This window comes from Myripristis murdjan, chromosome 12 (assembly GCF_902150065.1).
Source record: "Myripristis murdjan chromosome 12, fMyrMur1.1, whole genome shotgun sequence".
Classification (NCBI taxonomy): domain Eukaryota; kingdom Metazoa; phylum Chordata; class Actinopteri; order Holocentriformes; family Holocentridae; genus Myripristis; species Myripristis murdjan.
In genome coordinates this window covers 18205011-18231410 of record NC_043991.1, presented here as the reverse complement: position 1 = coordinate 18231410, position 26400 = coordinate 18205011, and the positions used below count along the sequence as shown (strand labels likewise).

At 40.2% G+C, this 26400-nt stretch overlaps 1 protein-coding gene across 1 annotated transcript in view; it reads left to right on the top strand.

The window, feature by feature from the left end:
* Window positions 1–24990, top strand: part of gfra2b (GDNF family receptor alpha 2b) — a 97448-nt gene extending 72458 nt beyond the window's left edge. Inside the window, exons 6-10 of the mRNA XM_030064588.1 lie at window positions 13895–14004; window positions 14788–14928; window positions 20578–20762; window positions 23299–23346; window positions 24501–24990. Coding sequence (XP_029920448.1) covers window positions 13895–14004; window positions 14788–14928; window positions 20578–20762; window positions 23299–23346; window positions 24501–24635 — 619 coding nt within the window. The 3' untranslated portion in view covers window positions 24636–24990. The remainder of the gene's footprint in view (window positions 1–13894; window positions 14005–14787; window positions 14929–20577; window positions 20763–23298; window positions 23347–24500) is intronic.
* The last annotated feature ends 1410 nt before the right edge of the window (window positions 24991–26400 follow it).

The window sequence follows — 26400 nt, the reverse complement described above, 5'->3', positions numbered from 1 at the left end:
CCGTCGGCAGTGTTTTCTTTTGAGACTGTGATGTATGCAGCTGATTGCCTGTCCGGGCTTAGGGAGAATCACACTGCAAATGTTTCCTTTGCATTTAACTGTACTAACAGACCGTACAAGAATTCAAGTCTCTTTTAATAGTTGGATTGATAGCCCAAATTAACAAGGCACCTTATTTAGTTTTTTGGAAGGCACATTGAGGGTGCAAGCCCTGATTTAGAATGATGCTGAGATTACAACAATAAGCAAAAACTAAACAAAGGACTCAGACATATTAAATGGCATTTAAAATAAAATACCAGTATGAAATGTTGTTGGGATTTTTCAAGTCTATGAGTATGTTACACTTTTCCATCTATGGTTTTAGTTGTGTATGATTCATACCTGGGGCGCTGCACAGTGGCGACCTGCGGCACGTTTATTCTTGCTTATTGCATATTCTTGCTTATTGTATTGTATGTTGGTATGGTAATTCTAAAGTCACCCATTGAAACAAACTGGGGAAACTTGTGAGAACTAGTGGGAAGATCATTGGGAGGCAGCAGACTGATCTATACCATCTTTATCTGACCAGGCTGACCCATAAGGTGGACAAGGTGGGTGGATAAAACCCACCCACTCTCAGGGGAATTTACACTTCTCCCCTCAGGGCGAAGGTACAGACATCCCAATATTAGAACAAATAGGGCCAAAAACTCATTTCTTCCCATGGCAATCACACAACTAAACAAGCTTTGGGCAGCGGTGTGATGTGTACAAATGATCACCCAATGAGGAGTGCATCTTAAGTATGGGCAAGTCTTACTGGTTAGGTTATTTATTCTAGATCATTTACATTATTTACCTTATTTATTCTCTGTGTTAGGGAATCTATGCATGATAGGTCTGTGTGACCTGTGTGTGTCTTGTATTTAGTGTAGATGTATGTGTTTTATGTATGTGCTGCACACAAAATTGCCCCTAGGGGACAATAAAGATCTTCTAAGTCTAAGTCTAAGTGTAGACACTCATGCGCCAGACATCACTCTATGCCAATATGTTAAGTAATATGGATTCCCTGCATTATCTCTGACCTTACTACTGCCAGCAGTACCACACACTCCACTATAAAAATAACTCCAGTGTGCACACTCCACTCATCTCTGTGGCAGAAATACATGGTCCCTTCCCCAGGGACATGTACTTTTGTTTTAGGCCAGTCCTGCTGAATGACCCTCTTCAGTATTTACAGGTCTGGGTCAAATTCTGCGGTTTTCTAAATAGCCGGGAGTCTTTCACTGGATACTGGCAGGTAATGCACCATCTTGACTGACTCAACCTCCTTCTCAACTGGGCCTCTAGTCTTCTGTCTCATGAAATAAGCCCTACACAGCATAAAAGGCAATGGTACTGTAAATGTTTTCTAGGGTACTAACAGGGCACGATGAATTCATATGCTTGTAGCCTGATCTGCATGCATTTTTGCCTTTTGGGGCTTTGCAGTGGTTTGGACATGGGTTATGGTCTGATTGAGCATCCACAGGTCATCCATATGTAAAGTGATGAATCCTCTCTATTCCATAGAGCACAGCTAACAGCTCTTTTTTCAATCTGTGCATATCCCCTTTGTATCTCTGTCAGGGCTCTACTGGCATATGCAACAGGCTGTCCATTTTCTATTAGGGCTGTTCAAGCCCACTGCCTGATGCAACACACTGCAATGTCAGTGAGTCTGCCGGGTTACAGGACTGGGGTACAGGTGTCTGTGAGATCACCTTCTTGATCCTACCAAAGGATAGGCCATGACACTCTGCCGACTTCCACATCGCATGCTTGTTTGCCTGCCCCCACAAAGGTCCACAGAGGTCAGATAGGTGGAGAAAGAACTTGAGATGGTAGTTGACTATGCCAAGAAAACACAGGAACCCTTTTACATTGATGGGCCACTTTGGTGGCTGTCACTTTGTGCTATCCTGGAGCTTCTTTTGATTCAGCTTCTCACTGCATGGTCTGCATCTGTCCAGTATTCTGCAACAAATTCCTCAATACAACTACAATCAGGATATCATCTACAATAATCTTAACACCAACTAGTCCCTCCAGTGCTTAATTGGTTGTCTTTGTAAGATCTCTGGAGGCAGGCTTATTCCCACTGGCATTTGTAACCACTGCCACAGAGTGTGGCAAATATTGTAATTCTTCATCCAGCTCAGTGTGCCAGAATCCATCCTTCACATCACTCTTACTCTCTTCAAACCTGGCAGCACATCTTCCATGATAGATAGAGGGTGGTGTCTCCTCTGTAGTGCTTTGTAAGTGTTTGAAAAGCCAGTGAACACTCACAGTTTACACATTGGCTTCCTACTGGTCAGCGCTGGTTATTACTAATCCACTCACTGCTCCTTTCACTGATGGTGTGATCCCTCCTTGCTGTTGACTTTCCATTCCTTTCTGAGTTGAATGTAAAGAGCCACTGCTGCCCTTCTCTGTGGGAGCTTCAGTGGTTCTGCAGTTGGATCAACTTCTAGCTTTAGTTTACCTTTAAAGAGCCTGTCTTCCTCGTAACACATTTGCATACTCCTTACCATACTCCTTAATGTGCTCCTCTAACCATCTACCATAGAGAGGATGTTGTGGTGCTGTCATCAGCTCCATCGCTTCACTCGAACCTTTCTCTAAAATAGGCCGTAGCCTTTTCTGCCCAACAACCACAAACTGGAGTCTGTATCACTCCTTGTAATGCTGCAGGATGTTTCACAGTCCAAATGAAATCTGACCAAATTCTTTTTCATGCTCATGTTTAAATGAATGACCCCTGTAGCATTTGCTACTGTTTTCATTAATGATTTGCAAAGTGGTTGTTTTTACCACAACTCTTGCAAGTCTATCCTTAAGCAGGGCATTTTTCCTTTTTCCTTTCATAACTTTGTCTATACAACTCACAATTTAGAGTGCAAATCTCTGCTAATTCTGTCTTACTTTTTTTTTGTCTTTGCCTCATTGTGAAAGCACTCATTGTCTCAATGATTTTGAGTTTGACTCAAAGTCAATGAGGCAATGACTGTTTGAACATTCAGCCCCTGCTTGCAATTGTCTAACATCACATCTGTATCTCCCTGTGAATGTGCTCTTTTTTAAACTGTGAATCCCATGTTATATTCCTCTCCCTAGTCAAAGAGTATGCAATCTCACAAAAGTGCCATACCGCTGGTTAAGTGCTTAGATGAGTTAGATATCTATCCAGACTCTCTTCTTGACCTTCTTTTCTTGTGAAAAAGTTGTATCTCTCTATGATCTCATTCATCTTGGGGTTACAAAATCCATCCAAGGCTGCTAGCACTTAATCCGCAAACAGATTCTCTGTGTGTTGCTTCCAAATGTTTCAGATATTTCTCTCTCTTTTCCTATGATCAGATAGTGGAGCAGTTTTCTTTTATATGTATATTTTTTTTTTTGTCTGCCATGGTGAGATCCATATATAAATTGAATTCTATTGTTTCCAAGTGTGTGATAAAGTACCATCATCAAAGTCAATTCTACCTTGAGCCTTGAGGGCATTCTCCATGTCAACCCCAGTGAGATGTGTGTCATAGCTTGTTATGTCTATGGTGCCTTGTTAGCTTTGGCTTAATCCCACCTGGTGGCTGGCAGAGCAGTTCACACCAACCCTCACTCTCATCCACAGCCTCTATCTTCTCCCAGTAGGAGTGGATCCCTCCGTTGCCAACAGTATGTAATGAATGTTATGACAAATAATAATGCAAACCATAAAACTTTATTTAAATGTCAGGACAAAATTGCATTTGAGTCTGCGTTCAGTATTTCAGTGTTTTAGTACTTATGCTTCAAGCTGACTGCAAAACAACTAAAACTGTCAAATTGAAAACACATTTACTGCAGCTATTGTCACTGCACTTTTGATGGTGCTCATCCCCAGTAATGGAGGAGTGGATGGTTGGTCATTTAGCTTGGAACTGCAAGCTACATATTATGAATAATACGTGCAGGCTTAAAACTTCATTGAGGAGCCTTTCTTCCTAATCTAAAAACCCATGTTGCTCGATTGTCACACATTGGCTATCTCTAAAGTTCTATTTTTTTCACTGCTACTTCAAATGGCTTCCCACGATAGGTTTGGCTGCAACCAAAGGTCTAAGCAGCAGTGAGAGAGCATGCCAGGAGTTGTTTGTATGTCTGTATGTAAGTATTTATGTTTATACATGTATGTACATATATGTTTGATTACCAGAATTATTGCCACTGAGGACTGAGTGACAAAAACAGGGTCTGGAATAGGGGCCCATTGATAATTTGTGCATTTGGACCCACAGCAGCCTATCTACATGTGTGATCTCAGACTTGTTTGAGAATTATTTTATGATCGATTGAGGCATCTGGTCATGTGTCTACACCACGGACCACATTACTTACAGTTGCTTGTTGTCTGCTTTGTTTCATTCTTGGACCTTTCAGAAAGAAAAGTCAGCAAAAACGTGTTAGTGGAAATGCAAAGCCATAAAATCCAGACTGATTTACACCGCCTGTCAGTTTGCCAGCTTGTGGCCCTTCACACACAACCCACTATTGCTTTTGCTGCACAGGACAAGCACATGTGTTTGTTGCCTCTGATCAGGTGTTAAAATTGGTGCTGTCTAGAGCTGTGGTGAAAAGTGGTGGTCTGATCCCTTCACAAAGAACTCAAGCCCCCAATAAGTCAGCTTCGAGATGACTTTTTTAATCTGTGAGAAATTGGGCCTCTGTCACAAGACTTCACAGAGACACATGCTGTGCTACTCAGTGGTCATAAAAGCACCCTTGATTGCTTTGATTGAGTGTATTTCTACTGCGCTATCCCCTTAATTAGTGCTAAGAGGAAACAATGCAGCTTGCAACAACAATCAGTTGCCACTGCTACAGACTGATTTGGCCACTGATTGTTGCCTCCGCAGCTCAAGCCAAACTGCGCATCTTGCAGACGACAGCAAATTGGAAGCATGTGTGAGAATATTTGTGTGCTTTGAAGCCACAACTATCACAAGCTACAATCACGTTGTTATCTTTCTGTGGAATGAGAACAGCAAATTTATAAGTATTTGATAGCTATTTATTAATCAGACATTGGCATACAGCCACTTGCAAAGTGCAAAATTTCCCTGGATGCCTCCAAAAAAGTTATGGAGATAAAATAGAGACACATTTGCTCAGTACTTACCAAACTAATAAGAAAGCCTGAAGTTCTATGATCATGGGTGTTTTGTTACAGAAAAGTTCATGTTGCAGTGAAATAGTCTGTGACTGCCACTGTGTGTATAGTTAGTATATGTACTGTAGTTGTATAGCCAGTCCAGATGAGAGGGAGAGACAGGGAACTTACAGTATCTCTTGAGGTTGCAGTCCAACATCAAAACAGAATCAGTGTGGAAGGATATTGACAGCTTTTGGACTCAAGGTGACTCAATAGGACAACTGGACATCAGATACAGGACAAGGGGCAGGACAAGCCATACTAAGCACAGTACCTGTCACTCTGCATATTGACCTGACTTGATTCCTTTACTGGGATGTTATATGAACCTCCATTGATTAGCATTCAGTTTAAAGACTTTCAGAGGATGTGTTGTGCTTTTCTGGCCAAACTGATACTCAACAAGATTTGCAGCTAGTTGTTCCGAGTCCTGCTTGAATCAGGTAGTGAAGTTAACTCCAGTTACTAACCAAATGAGCACGACTGTGTGCGTGTATGCAGGAGAAGAGGACTTAACTGGTAGTTCATATTCAAGTTCATGACAACCTTATTAGTCCCTTAAAGGCAGAATGAGTAGGATTTATCAGTTGTAGTTTGTAAACACAGCATTCAAAGCTGGCCCCTCCGCCCTGGCTGAGTTAACTGCTGACAGCGAGTTTTGGTTTCCTGGGATGGTGACAGAAAGAAACGACCACCCAAAATGTAAAATGTAAAACATTCCATCACCCTTCTAGGAAATAATTTGGCCTGCCTGCACCTACTAGGGATGCACCAGAATCTGAATCCATATTTGGCAAGTAATGAATATTGGCTTTCTGACGAATAAATTACCCCTCATTTTTCCAAAAGTTCAGCTTGAGAAATTTCGTGTAATATCTTTGCAGTCTTGGTTAACCTGTAAGGGATTTTTTTTGGCTATCTCAGAGACCCAGTCTTTTACTTTGAAGCAGCATAAGCCCAGATGTCATGTAACAAAATGCGTAGCGGATGGAGGTACACCAAAAGAATAAACAATAACAGTCACGTTGCACAAATAATCTTTAAACTTACTAACACAAAACAAACACCACATTTATATAATACACATGCAAACTAAATCACTACATAGGGAACAAGAGCCAAACAACAATGAACTGGGCTAAATAAATGTCCACTGCCCAAAAGCATGCTGGGAAACTCTACTGACTGGAGTTCATTCAGACGCTGGTCACAAAGAGAGATAGGAGCCACATTTTTTCAAAGCTAGATTATTTTTGCAGAAAGTATAGTTGGTAGAGTGGGTTTCCCAAACCTACAGAGTTTTAATGAGCAGGAATGTCAGGCATTTTATATTAGTTAAATTCCAAAAATTAAAAAAATCACTTCTGGTTTGAGCCATGCCCACTTTTTTTTCCCAAATGAGAATCCAAATTATTTTGCCCTGAAACAAGTACAAATACAAATACAAATAGTGGTGCCTCTGCACAGCTTTAGGACCTACCTGTCCAACAGCAAACAGGCCAACATCATGTCACTCTTCATCTTCATCCTCTCCTTCAGAGCTCGCCAGCGGGGGAAAGCCAACCCCAGATTCACTCTCATTGTGAAACAAGCTTTGTCCACTTGGTATTTTGCGTCTCTATATTTCCTTTTTTTTTCACTATCCACGTCTGCCAATTCTGTAGCTTCCTACTGGATGTCATGTTATTGATCTGACACTTTGTTTTGTGATTGGCTGGGAGCTACACTGTCACTGCCCAAAGGCCAACACCCAGAAGAGTCCCAACCTCAGCAAACCAAGAAAATCTGGGCAGAGGACATGGTCTCTGCAGATACACACATCAACACACACTTCTAGTGGCTCATAAGTGAGGATTGAGATGGATTATTTTTGTATGAGACTATACATTGTTTTCTAGGAAAATGCTACTCATTCTGTCTTTAAAGAACAATTGAATACACACAACTTGCAGCAAAACACAACATACATATACGATACACATACAGACATTAAGGAAGGTAGTTATATGTGACTTCTGTTAACAAATAGCAGTAAATATAATGCACATACATTAAAAAGAAAAGCTACAACGTATTAAGAAGCTGGACAGCAGAGGGGATAATGGACTTGGAACAATGATTGCTTTTACAAGAAGGTACATCATACGACACCCTGATGACAACAGAGAAAATTCACATGCCAAACTCTCAGAATACTTCGTGTTTTCCTTAATATTTAGTTATATAATACCTGCACACACACACACACACACACACACACACACACACACACACACACACACATATTTCCATTCTAAATGTAGTATGTGTGTTTAGTACACTTAGTATGCAGCTTATGCACACCGACATAACTGAAAATACAGGGGGAGTTCTGTTAATCTTTACATGCAAACATTGTCAGTCGTCTACATACTGTATGTGTGTGGTGTGTGTATGCACACAAACACAGAACATGAGCAACTCAAGCCAAAGATGCTAATGCAAATGGGGCTTGACTGAAGCAGCCTAACACAGTGCTCATGCTGACACACATAAACCACCACTGGCAGTAAAATATATGGCAGTGCATTTTGTTGATCATGTTTATGTCATGTGTGCTCCACAAAAAGCTGCACAGTATCCCCTCTGAAAATTCATGGTTCTCTTTCATGTGTGCTGCACTTTGTGCTAAATATCTAACAGCCTTATGCTGTTGTGTGCAATAGTGAACTGCTGTGGTTATGTAGTTGTTCATATAATGTCAGATTTAACTACTGTGATTCAGTTTGAGTTATGTCATCATAGTGTCAGGACTTCAGCCTTCAGAATAGTGTCATGTTGAATGTCAGCTGATCAGCCGAATGTAAAGCAAGCGACAGTAAGTGGCCAAATACTGTACATAAGCCTCCATCATGAACTGTGGTGATACTCCATGATAATCTAAAGGCAATAGAAAGACCACGTCTAACCTTCGATTACAGATTGTATGTTTAAAAAACCATCCAGTAAAGATCAAATAAAAAAGACTCTTCCAGAGATTTCAGTGTGTTCGGCAGTGAGAAGTTCACAAATTGTTTACAGTACAGTAAACATAATACACTTACAAGACTGCAGCAGCTGTCAAAAATTGTGCTGAAAGGAAAACCTTGACAGAGCACCATAATAATGTGACCAATTGATTTTTCCCCTTCCTGTGTTTATTTATTTCTTTTCATTTTATTTATTTATTTATCTGTCAACTTTTGACAACTGCTAACTTTTTTCTACTATTATAAAAAGATTGTCTGTGTACACATTTTAAACTAGATGAAGTTTATAATGTCATATTAAGTTCTGTATCTATCTATATCTCTATATCTATGTATATATTGATGACTTTAACAATTTATAAATGTAAAAAAAAAATTACAGGGATTGTAAGAGGTCATTTGAGTGGATAAACGGAGTAAATCAAGGACTAAGGGCTGGTGCAAGACATTAACTTTGATTGCAGCAGACTTACTGGGCGCTCTGGGCAGGTGTGGGATGAAGAAATTCTGCCCGTGCAGACCTTCAGGAGAGTCATACAAATTAAGATGCAGGTGGCTGAATACAAATGACTTCCAATCAACTTATTATAGGCTTATTATCAAGCAGGACACATATGTTAGATGTGTTAGTTTATGCATGACCCTCTTCAACAGAGATTACAGGTAAAGCAAATGGAACAATGCAAACAGACCCCTAAACTAATGACAGTGCTCTGCATGCAAACACACACACGTGTACACTGATGCATGGTGCGCTTAACTGCTTTTCTAAATCCACCAGCAGCAGATGAGTGGTGGTTTAAGGCGAGGAAGCCAATCTAACAACTGCAGCGCTCCATTACTTGGTCAGTGAGGGGAAGCTGTGGCATGATGGAAATAGCTGCCTCTTTTCTGTAGGTCACAGAGGACAGAGCAACACAACGCAACAGGCCTCCCCGCTCATTCTCCTTGTGAGGTTGTGTGTGTGTGTGCGCGCGCCGTGTGCACCCTACAAAAGAGGAGCTTCCTGATTCATCTCATTTCCTCTATGCTCCTCTGAACGTGTCTGGTTGGTTTACAGGAAGCAAGCAATGATGAGGAGAGAGAGATGAGTCTTTCTGGAAAAACACCAAGCAAAGGCTAAAGCGAGAGAGCAGAAAGCAATATAACTAGAGGTGTTACCAAGGGCAATCTCTCCTGATACTGATTGGGACAGGCAACCAGGAACTCATAAGCTATGCAAATATGTAAATATGCAAATGTAGGTCCCACTCAGGGACTGTTAATTAAAGAGAACATCAAGACAAAACAAAACACCTAATCACCAAGCGCAGACATAAAGGCACACAAATACAAACATAAACACAAAGAAATATATATACACGTTTATCTCTGTCTCACTAACATACACACACAAATGCAAAGAGGCGTAGAAGGTGAGAAAATTAACTGCATGTGCATTACAGTATTGTCCAGTATCTGTAATATGTGAATATGAGCTCACATTCACACTATAAAGCACAGCTTGATGGCGTGTGCAGGTCCATAACAGTAACTGCTAGTTAATTTCATATTCCAAGCAAACATAAACTTCCAGTATTTGCACAAGATAATTAAATCTAAACCCCGGAGATATATTATGCCTGCAAACACAAGTCAAAACATAGAATAGGCTGAGCAGCAGCACTGTTGAAACGGTTGAAGGTTTAGTGCCCTGCTCAAAGGCATGCATTTTCTCCATCTGCCCTCCCTTGCCTCTTCAACCCTAAATCTTTATCTCTAACTTTCTCTACCTTTCCCCATCACGAGGAAGGAGGGTAGATGTTTTAATGGGCTCAGTTATTTATAACTTCATTAAATTGTCAAGGTTACCTGTGTCAGCGTGGCCATTTCCATATTATTTCAGATCTGTGTGCGTGCATGTGTGTGTGTGTGTGTGTGTGTGTGTGTGTGTGTGTGTGTGTGTGTGTGTGTGTGTGTGTGTGTGTGTGTGTGCGTGTGTGCGCGAGTTTTGTTTCGCCTTGCTAATGCAGACATGATAATTGAAAAACACCCGAGGGATCATTCTTAGTCCGTCACACCATGACTGACAAGTCAGGGTCAGAGAGAGAGAGAGAGTGAGAGAGCGTTTCTGTCCATCTGTTGTCCAGATTTGCAACTCCGACAAAACCCTCACACATGCTGTTTATGTCAGCACACATAAGCTCTTATATATCATATATGGAGTGAATGGGCCTTTTTAATTAAGTGCACATTTCAACGCATCAAATGCCAGAGTGTATCTGTATATACTTCAGTTTGAATTTATAACACCTGCCAGTCACTAATAGGGCCATTTGGACTCACTCATCCTTACCATAATTCGATTTTAATATTCCTCACCTTCTCCTGCACACACAAACACGACACAGACATAATCACACATTTAGTGCAACATGCATGCTTAGCAGCCACACAGCGCACTACAGCTGCCAATGATACTTTGTGCAGACTGTGCAAAAAGTATCATATTACAGATATGGAAATCTTGGAAATCACTAGGCTTAAAGGACATTACCAGTAATTTTGCATATTAAGCTTAATTTTGTTTCTGCTAATCTTTTCCCAAAGCAAGCAGTCGTGTTTTAGAACTCTGATATCATTTTTTTCCCTCCCTTTTATCCAGCCATTGGTTTCATTCATTCCACTACGACATGAAAATGAACTTTCAGAGACTTCAAACTTTCTTCACACCACTATTCCATCACTGTAATAAAGTCGTCATCATTAGTTTTCGTAAAAGCAGCAGCACTGTTGTGTTTTGATGACTCAGATTAGGCAGTTGAAACAGTCTTTCTGCTGGAAAACGGTCCCTAGAGAAACATTTGCTTTACAGCCAATTATCAGTTCTTTGGTTTATGAATGGCGATGACTTTTTTAGCCACAGAAGCAGAACATTATAAGGTTGGTGTTTCAATTTAAAAATTTTATTTGAAAAAAGAGGGGTTGTGATTATATATTACAAAATCTTAAGTACCTCCACGTTATTTGCACAATGGTTTGTTGCAATGTAACTGTGGATAAATTGTAGCAAATGGACCAAACATTCAAAATCACTGTTATGGTCCATTTGGGAAACTGGTTTGCTGGTAAATTTACTGTACCTTTAACAGGTTACGCACCACCGAATTCATCACTTGTAGATATTTCTGACCTACACATGTACTCTAATGTTATACAGCATATAGTGCCCATTGTCAATGAGCATTGCTTAACATAAGTAATCCAATGGTGTTGTGTTTTCTGCCAGTCCTCTCTGCATAAAAGCAAAACTGAACTACGCGTCAGTTTCACCAAAAATCAGTCATTAGGACACTGACTTTTTAGACTTGCTGTACATAAAGGACCAATTTCTCTGACATGGATGAACCGCAGTCCCAGACTAAAAGGCCTTTTTAAAATGCTTTCTGGGTTTGGTATTGAAGTAGTCCAAAAGTTTTTGTACCCTGCAGTCAAAGATTGGCTAAGGGACTATGGATCAGGCTCCAGCTGTACGTCTGTGTGGGTGAAACTTTGATACTGGGGTTCAACATTTTGAATATAGACCTGATTTGCCCACCACCAGACTAATAGGGCACTAAAGCTTCACAGTGAATGTCTTGGACACTGCCGGGTCAAATCTGATGAACCTCTGGGGAATGATGTTTTTTTTTTACACTGATAATTGATTTCAAACTGATGTCAAAATATGATGTTATACTAGCACTATTCAGAAAATGATGTCTGATCTTTTAACAGTGCACTTCAGCTGGTTGAGAACTACAGTGGCTGGGGGAGTGCTGACAAATCAAGGTCAGAAAAAGATGACAGTAGAATGAAAGAAAGCAGGAAAGAGCCCACAGGTATCTGAGTGCTTAAATGCGCCGCCTCTGCAACCACTTGATCGAATCTCGCCTCCTCTTAACCTAATCATCAAACGAAAGAGAGAAAATGTACCATACCTTTTTGACCTAAAAGATTTCCTCTTAATAAATTCTCTACTCAGGCGGGAAAAGAGTGCTTTTGACGGAGAAATTAAATAAATTAAATTACTTAATAAAAAGAAAACAACAATCTACATAACACATTACTGAGGAACTATTTTTCTGTGAGTAAACAAGATACACAAAAGTTTTAAGTGGTAAGGTTGGGTTTCACTCTTTGGTAACCCCGGTAAGAAGCTTTCCGACTTGATTTAGGAAAGGACTCACAGATTAGCAATTCCTAAGTCAATGTTTCTATCCTAACTAACTTTACAAATTCTGTCTTGTCTTACTTCATCCTCTCTCAGGTTTAGAAATCCTAAATACTCAATCCAGCATTTGCAGACAGTACTCTCCCAACTAAGAGAAAACTGCTGGTATGGGAACAACACCGCACCAATGGACAATACATTATTCGGTCTGACTTTCGTAAAAATGGGTTCCAACTATGGCTGGCATGGCTTAACGCCTATTCTGGAGTTATGAGGGTTTTTAAGATTTTGGGAAGTTTGGGTGCTTAGTTGGGATTTGCTTCTGTAATAGGAAATTGGGGAAAATCCTATCTTGCACTCCTCCTGTCTTAACTTAAATATTTAAGACAGGACGTTTCTGTAATAAGTAATATTTGAACTTGGGCCATTATGTGAGATCATTTATTTGTTTAGCGGTGGAACACATTACTTTTGAATGTTCCTTTAAATAAACAGATGCAAGATACCAACTGTCACATATGAGTCACTCCCTCACACTGCAGTCTGCCCTGTCAAGCCAAGGTTAAAGGTGTCACACTCTGGGCGTGTGTGTGTGTGTGTGTGAGAGAGAGTGTGTGTGTTTGCCATATGTCTATCTGTGGGTTATGCTTATGACTTTGTCTAGAGTTTACATCATGGGCAGGCTTGCTCAAACAGGCCAACATGTTCACACACCCATGCTTACTGTACACACTCACATACACATGCGCGCACACACACGCACACAGAAATTTGACCACCATGTGCATGATCTCGATATGTCAAACTGTGTCATTCTTTGTAGCAGACACAGACAAACAAATACAGACAAGCACGCTCATTCATACACACATCCATGCACCTCCCCCCTCCCCACAAACACACACACACACACACACACATACAGGTGGACTGCTTCTGTTATGAAATCTCACAGAGCGATGGGATCACACGTTTCTCTGGTCCCGCTGATAACCATATGACTAACACTTCATTTCCCCTCCTTTTGTTTTATCTCAGTCTCCCTCTCCTTCTCTCTCTCTCTCTCTCTCTCTCTCTCTCTCATGCCTCGACTATGTGCTGCACTTAACTTTGATCAAGACTTGGGGACATACAAGAGAACTGGAGTGGCAGCGAGAAGTGAGAAAAAAAGATAAAGAAAAGGAAGAGAGTGAACGAGATAGTGAAACAGAAAATTTGAAGAGGCAGTCCATTAAACTAAGAAGCTGTATCTTGGCTGGATTTTTTTTTTTTTTTTTTTTTTTTGTACTTTAACATGTTCATATCATGCTTTGAAAACATATATACTGACAATGCAGAAATAATCCCTGGAGCTACGACTCCACTCTTTTACTACAGTTTGAAGGCTGTCGATTTCATATGAGTTTTCATTATAATGTGCTTTTGATCTGCTGCTGACAGACATATTGTTATTCTGCTACTGTGCCGCAGGTCTCGGTTGGCTGATTTTCACATGAACTGCCAGGTAACATCGCACACTGTCACCAGCTGCCCACATGACAACTACCATGGCTGCCTCATGGCTTATGTTGGCCTCATTGGTGAGTGAAACAAACGATCTTGCTTAGTTATCTTTAATCAGTATGACTACAAAGAACGATATAAGAACAGGTATATTACCTGCTCATACTGGAACGGGTTGATACAGCGGAGCTATAGAGGAAGAAAGGCTTTGTGCTTGCTGTGACCTAAGGGAGGTGGAAAATGAAATTCACTTCATTCTATACTGTCCGCTATATCAAGACATAAGGCATCTGTTTGAAAAAGTGAAATCAAGAGAACCACACATAACTGGGTTAGAAGATGGTGACCTGTTAAAAGAAAAAAAAAGAAAAAAAAAATTTTTTTAAATTAATACTTTTTCAATAGAAGAGTCCATCCACAAGGCATGGAGCAAAAGAAAAAGAATGATCCACAAACAGGAGGATAATAAAGGGAAAACCACAGGTGCTTGCTTAGCGCTCAGAGTATTTCTCTCGCTCTCTCTCTATATATATATCTATATATCTATATATATATAGATATATAGATAGATAGATAGATAGATAGATATAGATATAGATATATAAAGTTGGTTGCACAAACTATATGGTCATGGTAAAAACAGAGTGTTTTTGTTTTAATATGCCTTTGCGAATTATCAGGTGATTGGACCAAACAGATTGCAGATTGCTCATTATTTCTCTGGAAATCATCCAGCAGTGCAGTTTCGCAATTTGCAAACATTCCCTTTCCCCTCTTTCCCTGCCAGTCTTTTTCCTAATTCTTATTCCCCACCACCTCCCGATTAACTTCTTCTGCCTCTCTGTTTCTCTTGGACTCAGGCTCGGATGTTACTCCAAACTACAGTGACAGCAGTCCTTCCAATATTACCATCAGCCTGTGGTGTACCTGCAGGGGCACTGGCAATCAGGAGCACGAGTGTGATGCTTTCCACCGGGACTTCACACACAACACCTGCCTCAGTGAGTTGTTTTTGTGTGTGTGTGTGTGTGTGTGTGTTTGTGCATTCTTACAGTTCTGTAAAACAACTAGCGTTGGGTAAGTTACTCCAAAACACTAATCATGTGAAGTCACTCACTGATTTCTATGAACTGTAATCACATTGATTTACTTCACTGTCTCTCTCTAAATAGTGACTTTCTAAAATGTAGACCAGCCCTTTTCAGGGGAAGAACACTGGACTGCACACCAAATTATATGAGCACTGATATGGGGTCACTTTCGCATATTAAATCATAATAAATAAGATAATAAGTATCCAGATCTTTCTAAAACAACATGATTGAGAAGAGTCAGTGTTCGTTCCTGGGGTCTGAATGATCTTGAATGATCTCCCTAACGAATCACACACCTGTCACAGCATTTTCTTCAGGAGTGAATCGATTCAATCTGCTGCACAAGGCAACACAGGCAGACACAAGTGATTTGATCGCTTATTGATGCGGTATTGAAAATGTTTGAGCCGCCAGAAATCAACTTTATGGTCAATCCACACTGAAAGTGTTTTTAGAAGTGTTTTTGACATCTGTCACTCACACTTCTCACAGAACAGATCCGCTTTCATTTTATTAAATGTATCAAGCCACACTGGCATCTGCATATTTTTATGCTTCAAGCCTATTTTAGTGAAGTGTAATCTCCACAGCCAGCTGTTTAAATCACAGGCTGCATATGTGTTTTCAACTAATTAACCGCATCTACATTGATTGATCAATGCTCCCAGCCTGTCAGTGAGCTCAGATTCTATGAGAAAATAGCATGGAAATAAAATCAGTGACACAATACATACATGTTGATTTCTTCCCATGGAGCTGCTATGAAAACCATTATTGGTTTGGTAAATTTCTGCTGTCGGTCAGCCTGGTGAAGGCAGGTTAGCTGTCCACTCAGCTGCTGACAGACAGCTGAGACAGAGACGTCCAAATGCAGACAGCTGATGAAGCCCAAAAATCTCCTATTTTCAGTATTTGTGAAACTGTCTATGTTTCATCACGGTTGAAATTCAGGCTTTTCCCAACCTATAATCAATTTAATTTCGATTTTTTGTATGAGCTTTCTCTGTACTAGTTGAATCTTGATATAATGCTCCAGCTGCAGCCAGCTAACCAGGCTTCACCAGGCTGACTGACAGCAAAATAGTCTACATGTCGGCTCCGTGGGAAGAAATCAACAGTATTTGTACATATTGATTCATTTGTTTTATTTCCTCATCTGCCGTCGTGAGTGAGGGGAAGCTTCCTGAGCAGAAACAGACTGGCAGCCTGATCAATCGATGTAGACACAGTTAAGAAGTTAAAAACACACATACCGCAGGATATATGTGATTTAAACGGCTGTCTGTGCAGTTTGTGCTTCACTAAACACTTCAGGGAAGACGGAGTCAATGTGGATTGGATAACAGAACGCTATGTGCCGCTTACGGGATTGGAGATTCCCAGAAAGAAATGCAAGAAATGAGAATTCTCGTAGAACAGTAACTCTAATGTGATTACTGAAAATTAAAATGTAATCCCTTACATTACCTTGTTACTGGGAAAAGTAATCCCATTACAATAGTCTGAGTAAAAGTAATCAAATTACTCCCAACACTGACAAAAACACTCAGTAACATTCAGTATCAGACCAAATAAAGTCGCAAAGATATAAAGATGAGGAGCATTTGCCAAACACTCTTCCTCACGCTGAGGTAGGGTTTAAAGTTTATACTGTTGTTTTTGCATGTTTTAGTCCATTTACCACAGTTCACATTTACATTACCTGTAATATTTTTTCAAAGCATACCACATTTTTTAGATTTTTTGCCCTTACCTTTTAGGCAGTCAGTCATTCATTTCTTTTTGTTTAAGTATACTATAAAAATAAATTTGAAGAGACTTGAGATAGGAAATCCATTACAGTGAGCATCCAGACAGGGTTTGTTTTTGTCAAAGCTACTTGTTTAATGTCTACAGTGATTTAAAAAGGCTGTGTTTTCGTATGTTCACATGCTTAACAGGAAGCTCCAACAACAAGACTTCAAATTTGGCTGCCAAACAGCTCTGCATTCACACTGTATTTGGCTGGAAAATGAAACCCAGAAGAGAAAAAATACAACAAGACAATAATAAGCACACAGAAATATCATGATAACAGTGATATGGATGTAACTTCTTCAATATTAGATTGGTCTGGTTTACCTTCCAAGTAAGAACTTTCTTTTTTCCGTTTATTGATAGCACATGAATGCACCAGTCCGCCCCGTTGCTCTTGAAAACTCACTCAACAGAATGGATGTCAATACTAAGAAGTAATACTGGAAGAACAGGCTGTACAAGCTACATTCAAATATCCATACTTGAATATATACCAGGTGAAAAAAACTAGAACAACTTTACATTTCCTTTTTTTTTTTTTTTTTTTTTTTTTTTTACTAGTCCGTTTACTAGTTGGTTATAGAGTAAAGGAGTGAAAAGTTTGGCATGTAGTGGAGAGAGTCAAGGTTAAGGTTATGAATGCAGTCAGTGGAGATTTACTCCGCAAAAGTATAATAATTCAAAAATGTGGAAGTATACAGCAGTGTGTGAGTGAGAAAAAAATCAGAGAGAAAAGAGTACTGAGAATAGAGGTTAGAAGCAGGAGAGAGGTTGGAAAAGTGCAAGGCTGTGTGTGGAAGATCCCAAGGTGTTCTCTTTAAATAACACTGACCCAGCTACAATATCCCTCCTCCCTCAGATAAATACTCGCTTCTCTCCTGTGTCTTAGTGTGTGCACATGCATGCATATCTGTGCAAACGTGCCTCTGCAATAGAATAACCATATCAAGATAGACTAAAATCCCGTTCCACCTGTCATTATCATGCTCGCTGGGAGATTGGATTGTAATTGGACACAGTAAAAATGCAGAAACTCCAGGCTTAAATCGTTTTAAAATGCATCCCAGATCCAATCAGTCAAACCACCTCTCGAGGTAGCCAGTGAGGAATTTGGCCTTGTTTGTCTTTTTTGTCGCATGAACAATAGTGTGTAAATGCAACGCATCTTCAGTCCACATATGTGTATATTTTATTCAAAAACAAATTAAACTGTTGCACACTGAGCCAGCCGGGGAAGGTGGTTTAGCAAATTCTGAACATCTGCGGTGAACAAACCCAACATGGCACATCCCGAGTTTTGGGTTTCAGAACAGCTTATTACAGTGAGTTCAATCAACTCTGAGGCCTGTTCACGCTGAACCTACAAAGCCAGCATCAGTGGAGCACAGATAAAACGCCTCACCATGGCAACTGACAATAAGGAAACCAGGGCGTCACATTTCCCACCTTCTGAATCTGAAGTTTGAATGCAATTCTATATGGAATACAAGCTTTAACATGCACGGCAGCGTCTGCAAAAGAGACAAGACGAGATTTGTTTCAACCGTTGATAGACACATTTTCAGTTCTAATCCTACTGAAAAAAAAAAAAATTCTTGGCAGTAGTTTGAAACACAAGAACACAGCTCAAACTGGAAGATATCTGTTTGATTGTGTGTAACTGTGGTGGAGGTGTGGACAGGAGAGGAGGGTTTGGGGGGTTGCCAAACATAAAAGTCGGTGTAACAGTACAAAGGTGACTCGATGTCTCCTTTGTAGAAGAGTCTTAACTCTCCTTGTTCTCCATCGAGAGAGAAATAGCAGAGAAAACAACACAGAGTCAGGATTAATATGTATTAATTAGCAGTGGGAACAAAGATATAAAAACATATTAAGAATGCTGTCCATTTTGACACCAAAGCAAATCATTTAAAAATAATTTTCAATCTCCTCGGAAATATCAGAGATAGAAACCAGAGCTGTCACTTTCTGGCCAAGCAAGAAAGCTAGACTTTAAAACAGTTTTCAACTAAAAAAAACTGGATACTGGAAAAAAAAAAAATACTAATTTTGGGCTTCAATGTGGATGGCATCACTAATAAAAGGGCACACCATGTCTGACAACTGTCTCCCACATAAAAGGCTGCAGACTCAACAGGTTTTCTGACCAAGACCTGGAGGTTTCGCTCAAGTGAGCATGTTACCGAGCAGGTTAGCTTCAGAGCAGGAGCCTCCATAGTGACTGACCTGGAGTTCATCTGAATCTGCTCTGTGGAAGACTCTGGAGACACAGAGAAAATAAACAGGCAAAAGGCAGCTCGGATAGTAACCCTGCATAAACTGAATATATCCAAAAAATGGATTTTCTCCTTCATTTCATATCAGTGCCACTCCAGATGATGACATCAGAAAGTCAGAGTAAATGTTGCTTTCTGAGTTTCTGGGTCATTTATCTAGCGGAAAAAAATAAGTCAGTAAAAAAAAAACACACATCTACATGTACATGCGTGCCTTTATTAAACATTTTAACCACACCTCAGACAACTAACCTTTATTTAAATAAAGTTCATTAATTATGTGAGTCAGCTGCAGGGCGTACATATTATTTATTATTTGTCTCTTGGGTTTGAGTCAACAGAATAACTTGTGACTGCAATACTGTTGAGTGTTGTGTTGTGCATCTCATTTGTCGGACTTTCTCACCAGCATGTGAACTCAACTTAACATAACTGTAAAAGATGGATGGTCTTGATACTGGTGGATAGCAGACCAGCAAGGTGATGTGTTTACCGTCAGTTTTAAAGGATGTACATATTATGAGATGAATTATGTGCAGTAATGTGTCAGTTGGGATTTTGGTGGGGGAAAGAGAAATCTGATTTCAGCAAATAAACAAGGGGCTCATTTTAGTACCAGAAGTAAATACAGCAACATCAGACGTGATCTGGATGTGAGATGCATGTTAATGGCAGCTGTAAAGGGCTAATGATGATAACCTCATAACCATCATCATTTCAAGAACATTTTCAGGACTAAGACCTATAAACTATAAATTACCAAAAAACAAAATAATAACAATAATCATTAATTCATTAATCACAATCAATAAATAAAATAAAATAAAATAAATGAATGATATTAGCAAAATAATGTATTAGAGAACTATATATAATTATTGTATATAAATATTTAAAATTCCTTTATAGTCTTATAGGGGTGTGTGTGTATGGTAATTTTCTTGTAATTTAATTTCAAATCTATATAATATTTCTAAACAATTTTCTTGCACATTTGTAAGTACTTTTCCAAGACTAATTTCTAGGTAATTGTTTTGCTAATTTCTAATCCGTTGTTTTTTTTCCCCCTTTGTCTCTTGCTCTTTATATTTATTTACTTATGTAAATTTTGTTAACTAATTGTTTAGCTAATTGTTTTGGTGATCCTCTCGTCTTTCCCCCCCATGTAGTTCCTTGCTAATTTTTTTGGATAATTTCTGGCTAATTTGCCCATCATGTTTTTGAAAAGAAATTAAGTGAATGTGTCGCATTAGGGATGAGGCAGGACAGCTGACTCATGACAGTGGATGTGCTCTTTAGTAAGTGGACAAACTCTAATAATGTGTTGGCAGAACAAAATGTGGAGGACAGACGGGACACGTCCCAGAAATGACAGAAAGGACATTGCCCTCACCTCACCTGCTCTTTGCTGTTACTTGTTTTCCATCTCTCCCATATTGATCCCTCTGCCTCACTGTTGTCCTGTCTCCACCTCTTTCCACAGAAAACGCCATCCAGGCATTTGGCTACGGCTCGGAGGGAGGGCCTCTGACCGTGACCGAGCCACAGGCCACTTTCTTCCCCCCTGCCCAACCGCCAATCATCTCCAAGCCCGCCCCCTCTCTACACGGCAACGCTATCAAACCCATGGACAGTGCTTGTGTGTTCTCCACTTGTGCCAACCTGCAGGTGAGTGTGTCTGTTTAGGAAGTGTGCCTCATCTACCTGGCCTGCAACGAGTGGAACTGCAAAATGGCCGTGTCATGTATCCATCACAAACCGAGTCAGGACCCGCCCAGCTAGAAGTTTCAGCAGCCAAATTAGGAGGAGAGAAAGACAGGCTGGCAGGCAGGTAATCAAGCAGACAATATTTATGCAGATAAGCATGAGCAGATCTGAGCATAATAGATTTGAGTGTATCCCTTTACACACATCAGCGTCATCCTGCCAACTTTCTGGGAAAGGGGAAAACCATCCATTATGTACAGGGGGATGGGTGAAAGGGTGAGTGTTAAAGGAAACTATAACTGGTTATACATTATGTAAGAGGTTTAGAATATGAATTATTGAATGCACTGGCACATTATTTGACTGGAAGAGGAGATATCTTGCCCAATTGCTCCATACCAACACACTCACATAGGGTATACACACTTGACTGGGGAGATGAAAAAACAGAGTATACTTCAAAAAACTTCTCTACCTGGATGAGCAGAGAAATTATGGATAATTCATGTCAGTGTGCGAGAAAAATAATGAGGGAACGATAAAGACACAGTTAAGTGAGACAAAGAGCATGACATTGGCAAACTCTCAGTGGAAAACTTACATGCAGACATTTGAATGGCATAAGAAAATGGTTGCTGGCATTAATCACATGCAGAGATGTGATTTTTGTTAGAAACTATCCCTTAACTGTCCAGCGTGCAATTATCTACAACCAGAGAAGAATGTCCCCATCCGGACATGAGACTGAATCAGTAACACAAAGCTGTCTCAGACAAACTGCTCATAAACTAAACCAGAGTAGCAAGTAAACTTGACCTTTCACAGTCATTTTCAAAGTGCGATTCAGAGTGCGGACCCCCTGGGGGCCTTGGGGGAGCTTCCAGAGGGTCTTCAGCAACACAAGGAACGCATAATTTCAGTATCATTTAATTCACTGGAGCCAGTTATGATATAAAAAAATGTACAAATGTAGATGAATGACACTTACATTTAATAAGTTCTGAATTTATTACTCAACACAAAGTAAAACATAATTTCAGGCTCCCTAGGGCAAAATCACTACAAACGGGATCCTGTGGCTTAATAAAAGTAAACCTGGGGGTCTAAAACTTGAGAACTTATTCAACTGTTGTGTCTTACACCAAATTAGTACCCTTGTAAATTTTCTATACCGTTTTGATGCTATCATTATACATTGTGTTATATTTTCTAACATTTCTGTATTTGAAATCAAGCCTGGGGAAGAGCCCTGCTCCTGCTGGTCTAAAAAATCCTTGCTCTCCTCCACATGACATGAAACTTGAGATTTTTATGATGTGAAGACCTCACCAGTAGACACTGAGCCACATTCCAGGAGAGACAGACAGTAAGACAATCACACAGATATACAGGAAGAGATGGAGAGACAGAAAAATGTAAGATAGAAAAAAGTGAGCTGGAGAAAAGCATGTAATGTTGCAGTTGCAGTGCACCAGTGTCCTATTTCCAGCACACACAGCACTGTACTGTATATTACCCCATGCCCTGGTGCTGTAGGGTTGTTTTCCGAATCATATAATTTACCCAAAGCATATGAATATAGCGATCATTTTTCTGTAAGCCCTGCTGAGCAGTCAATTTATAGGTAATAGACCCTGCAGAGGCGTGCAGTGTCAGAGGAGGTTACCGCAGCAACAGTCAATATGATAATGATCCATCCGCATGGTCTAATGATCAGTGCAACAATCTTGCTCTTTCAGATGCATGTGTGTGTGGGTGTCTGTGTGCTTGCACAAATGCATTCTGCACATCCTCGTATATCTTCCCATGAAAATGCATGTGTATCTCAGGCAAAATGGTAATGATCCAGCGTGCAGCAGCTCCAGACTCCTTTTTCGGCTTTCGATTATTTCCCATCTCTGAAAAGAGTTTTCTTCCTGCTTGTCGAGTGATAAGATCTGATTGGCTCTCCCACCCAGGCAACGGGAGGAGATATGCTAACGAAGCGGTGACAAAAAGGCTGATGGAAAACACAGATAAATGGAAATCGAGAGATGCTTTGCCTGCACGTGTGTGTGTGTGGATGCATGCGTGGGTGTATGAGTGTGAAAATGCTTCTTTGTTTACACTGACATTACTTCTGTGTGTTTTTATAGTAGCATCAGCAAGCGAGCAGCCCTTAACCTTTTCCCCTCCCCCGCGTGAGATAATCAAACTAAACTGAAGCAGCGCTCAACTGTTGTTATTCTTTTATCAGGAGCCACAGTGACAGATACTGTATGTCTTTGAATGGAAGGTTGGTTTGATAACCGCATCCTGCAATTACAATGTGAAAGTCGCAAAAAAAAAAAAAAAAAAAAATGCTATGCCATTTTATGCAATATTAGCACTGATCATAGTGTTAATTATCCCGATTGTGAGCGGGGAGACAAAGGAAAGGAACACAAAGCAATACTGAATAAAAGAGCGATAATTATGAATGTCTTATGTTTTCCCATTATGTGTCCTCATTCCACAGGATGGAGGGCAGAAGTGCATCCCCTCAGAGGACTTTGAGTGTGAGGAGGTGAGGTCATATAACTGTGTACTCTATTCTTGTGTGGGGTTTTTTGTTACTTTTCAAAGTCATTCAGACAGCAAGAGATTCATTCAGGCCCCCCCCTCTCTCTCAATTCAAATGGGCTTCACTGGCATGAAATACAACATTACTTTTGCAAAAGCATATATGCACTACAAATGCAAATTAAAAAGAGAGTGACAACACAAACAAAAGAGGAGTAAAAAGTGGTTCTCAAGGCAATTAGTAGATCCTATAAATAGGATACCAAGTATTCGGCCAAACAGTTTTCTAACAACAAATGTTTTTAGGTTGTCATTGCCGCCGTCCTTGAATTATCACAAGGTAAGATGCATCTTGCAGCTAATGTGGCATCATTATGTCTCTTGCTAAATATTAGTTGGATTTTTATCATTTTGCTGAATGTTTTTAAAGTTGTGTTGGAATTAAGGGAGGTAAGAGTCTCTAATGTGTTGATGTGCTGTGCTTCACTAGCAGTTAGGTTATTCAATTCTGTGGGCCTTTTTTTAAATTATTATAAGGATCCATCATATGTATACAGGATTGGCTAGAAAACCTCCTGCATGATCAAAGGCTAAGTTAAGTATTATGTAAAATGCAGAAATTTATTTCGTCTTATTGGATTTGTAAAATTTCCTCTGGAAAATGCCTTATATTTGCAATAAATATGATTAAATAATGTAGGGTGAAAATGAACACATTCCAGTTTTAGGGGGTACTTCAAGGTCAGTGGTTCTTGGGTTAAGTCCATGCAGGTAGCAGGTAAACATGACTGTCATCTCTAATTTTTGCGCTATATTTAAACATTCTACACCGGCGCAGGCTGGTGTATCAACACCTATTTAATGACAAAACAAAACAAATGCTGGGTTTCTTTTGTAGTCATATGCTCATTCTACAGTACTTTTCACTCTCCAGCTCCTTTCCATCCTCATGCCACTTAACACTGAAGGAGAGACAGGATTCTGCTTATTTGATATAAAATATGATACCGCTTTTATGTACAATTATTAAATAAATGGAATTTTTCAGCTGTGTTTCTCTGTTCCTCTCTTCCTCCTTTCTCCATCACCCCTTTTTTCATTTACAAACTGCTCATTCTCTCTCACCCCTCCCTTCTTCTCCTCCGCTTTTCTCCTCAGGCTTTATTGGCCCAGGGGTCCATAAACTCTCAGGACACCGACGGAGTGAAAAGCAGCGCCCAGAAATCAGCCCCACCCTTCCACCACATCTGCGCGACTGTGTCTGTGTCCATTCTGGCAAAGTTGCTACTTTAGGTCCTGTAAAATGTGAACACGCAGACAGCCACACACACACACACACACACACACACACACACACATGCACACACGCACACACACATACACACACACACTCTTTCTCGCTTCCCTCCTGAGCCGCAAGACCTATCTCCATCCACAGAAAGTCATGTGACATCACATCCTCCACTACCGGAAAATGTCAACCAACAGACAGCCAAAAAATCAACAACAATCTTTTGAGAAGTGGAAGTCTTTTCAGAGGAGGTTCAGCGCTGAGATTAGCAGTCTCTCTCCACCACCGCATTCACACAGAGACAATAAATGAGAAGAAAGTGAGAGCAAAAAAAAAAAAAAAGCAAGACTGTGTGTATGTGAGAGAGGACAAGAAAGACACAGAGAGAGACGCTTGGGATTTTGGATCACAGTGACTCTGTTTCCAAGGCTCCCTGTCTGGAGGGTTTGTGTGCTTTTTGTGCAGCTCTGCTCGGACTCGTTCCCTCTGGCTTTTTTGGATCTGAGACAGTTGGGCTGAAATACACGGACTTTGGCACAAGTGCAAACACAAAAGTCTTAAAAGCAGCAGTGCGAGAGAGACGACGCACTGTAGTGACTGTAGTGACTACAGTCGCAGGGCTAGATGGGACAGATCCTTCTACTGCGTTTGTCAACTTATCATACCCTCTGACATCTCTCTCTCTCTCTCTCTCTCATGGCACGGCTCTATACTACATACCGAGTACACACACACACACACACACACACACACAAACAGACATACATGCACACACAATGTCGCCCTTCCCTTAGACCTCGTTAGCTGGTAAACAGGGTCCTCACAGAGACACAAACACATGCTGTACACCAGTGTGCTTTGCTGGTCATTATCTCAATTTTGCTGTTGACATACTGTACAAAATACATTTAATGTGGAAAAAAAAATGTAAATCTATTGGAATCTCAATGGAAGAGTGTACATTTCACTTAAGTGTATAAGTGTGTGTGGGTGGGTGTGAGGAACATATACAGAAGGAAGGGACAATATGTCAGCGACAGCATGTGAGACGTTGGTGCCACGAATATTGAAGACGATGGGATGAGCATGGAAAGTCCCACTATACATCACCATAACTCTGCTGTTTGAACTCTGACAGGACAGAGATTCAAATACATAACAAAACACACTTCAAATAATGCAGCAAGGTGTTGTTGTTGTTGTTGTTTTTCAAGGTAGGCATTAGTTGTCCTTGTTACTGATCTCAAAAGCAGCCTGTTGCACCGGTTATACTTAAGTTCTAATGTAGGCTCATTTGAGCATAAAGTTACACTAAAACAGACTTCATACATTACTTTTTTTTTTTTATGTTCCAATTAAATTATAACTTAAAAGTTTCACAAGCTTCCTACTAGGTGTTAAGTCCTCAGTAGAACAGAAGTCTGCGTGGCGCATCAGTTTGACAGGTGGGAAAACTTTGTGTAGGAGGAACAAATCTATCTCATTTGTGACAGATTACAGCCTTTTGATCTGGATGATGATTTAGATCGATACCTGCACCTTTGTTTTCTCCAAGGAGACATGCAAAAAAATGTGGGATCTTGTTGCTGCCGATTTGCAGCAGGATGGGGACAGAGACGGTGCCCTCAACCCCACTCCTTTAGTTAGTTTGAGATGATTTGCGACTGGATCATTTCAGAGCCGGGTTAATTAGGGTTAAGCCACTTAATGCCCCCATTGCTTAGGCCTATATTAACTCGGGCAAACAAACAAAAAATCTCATAACAT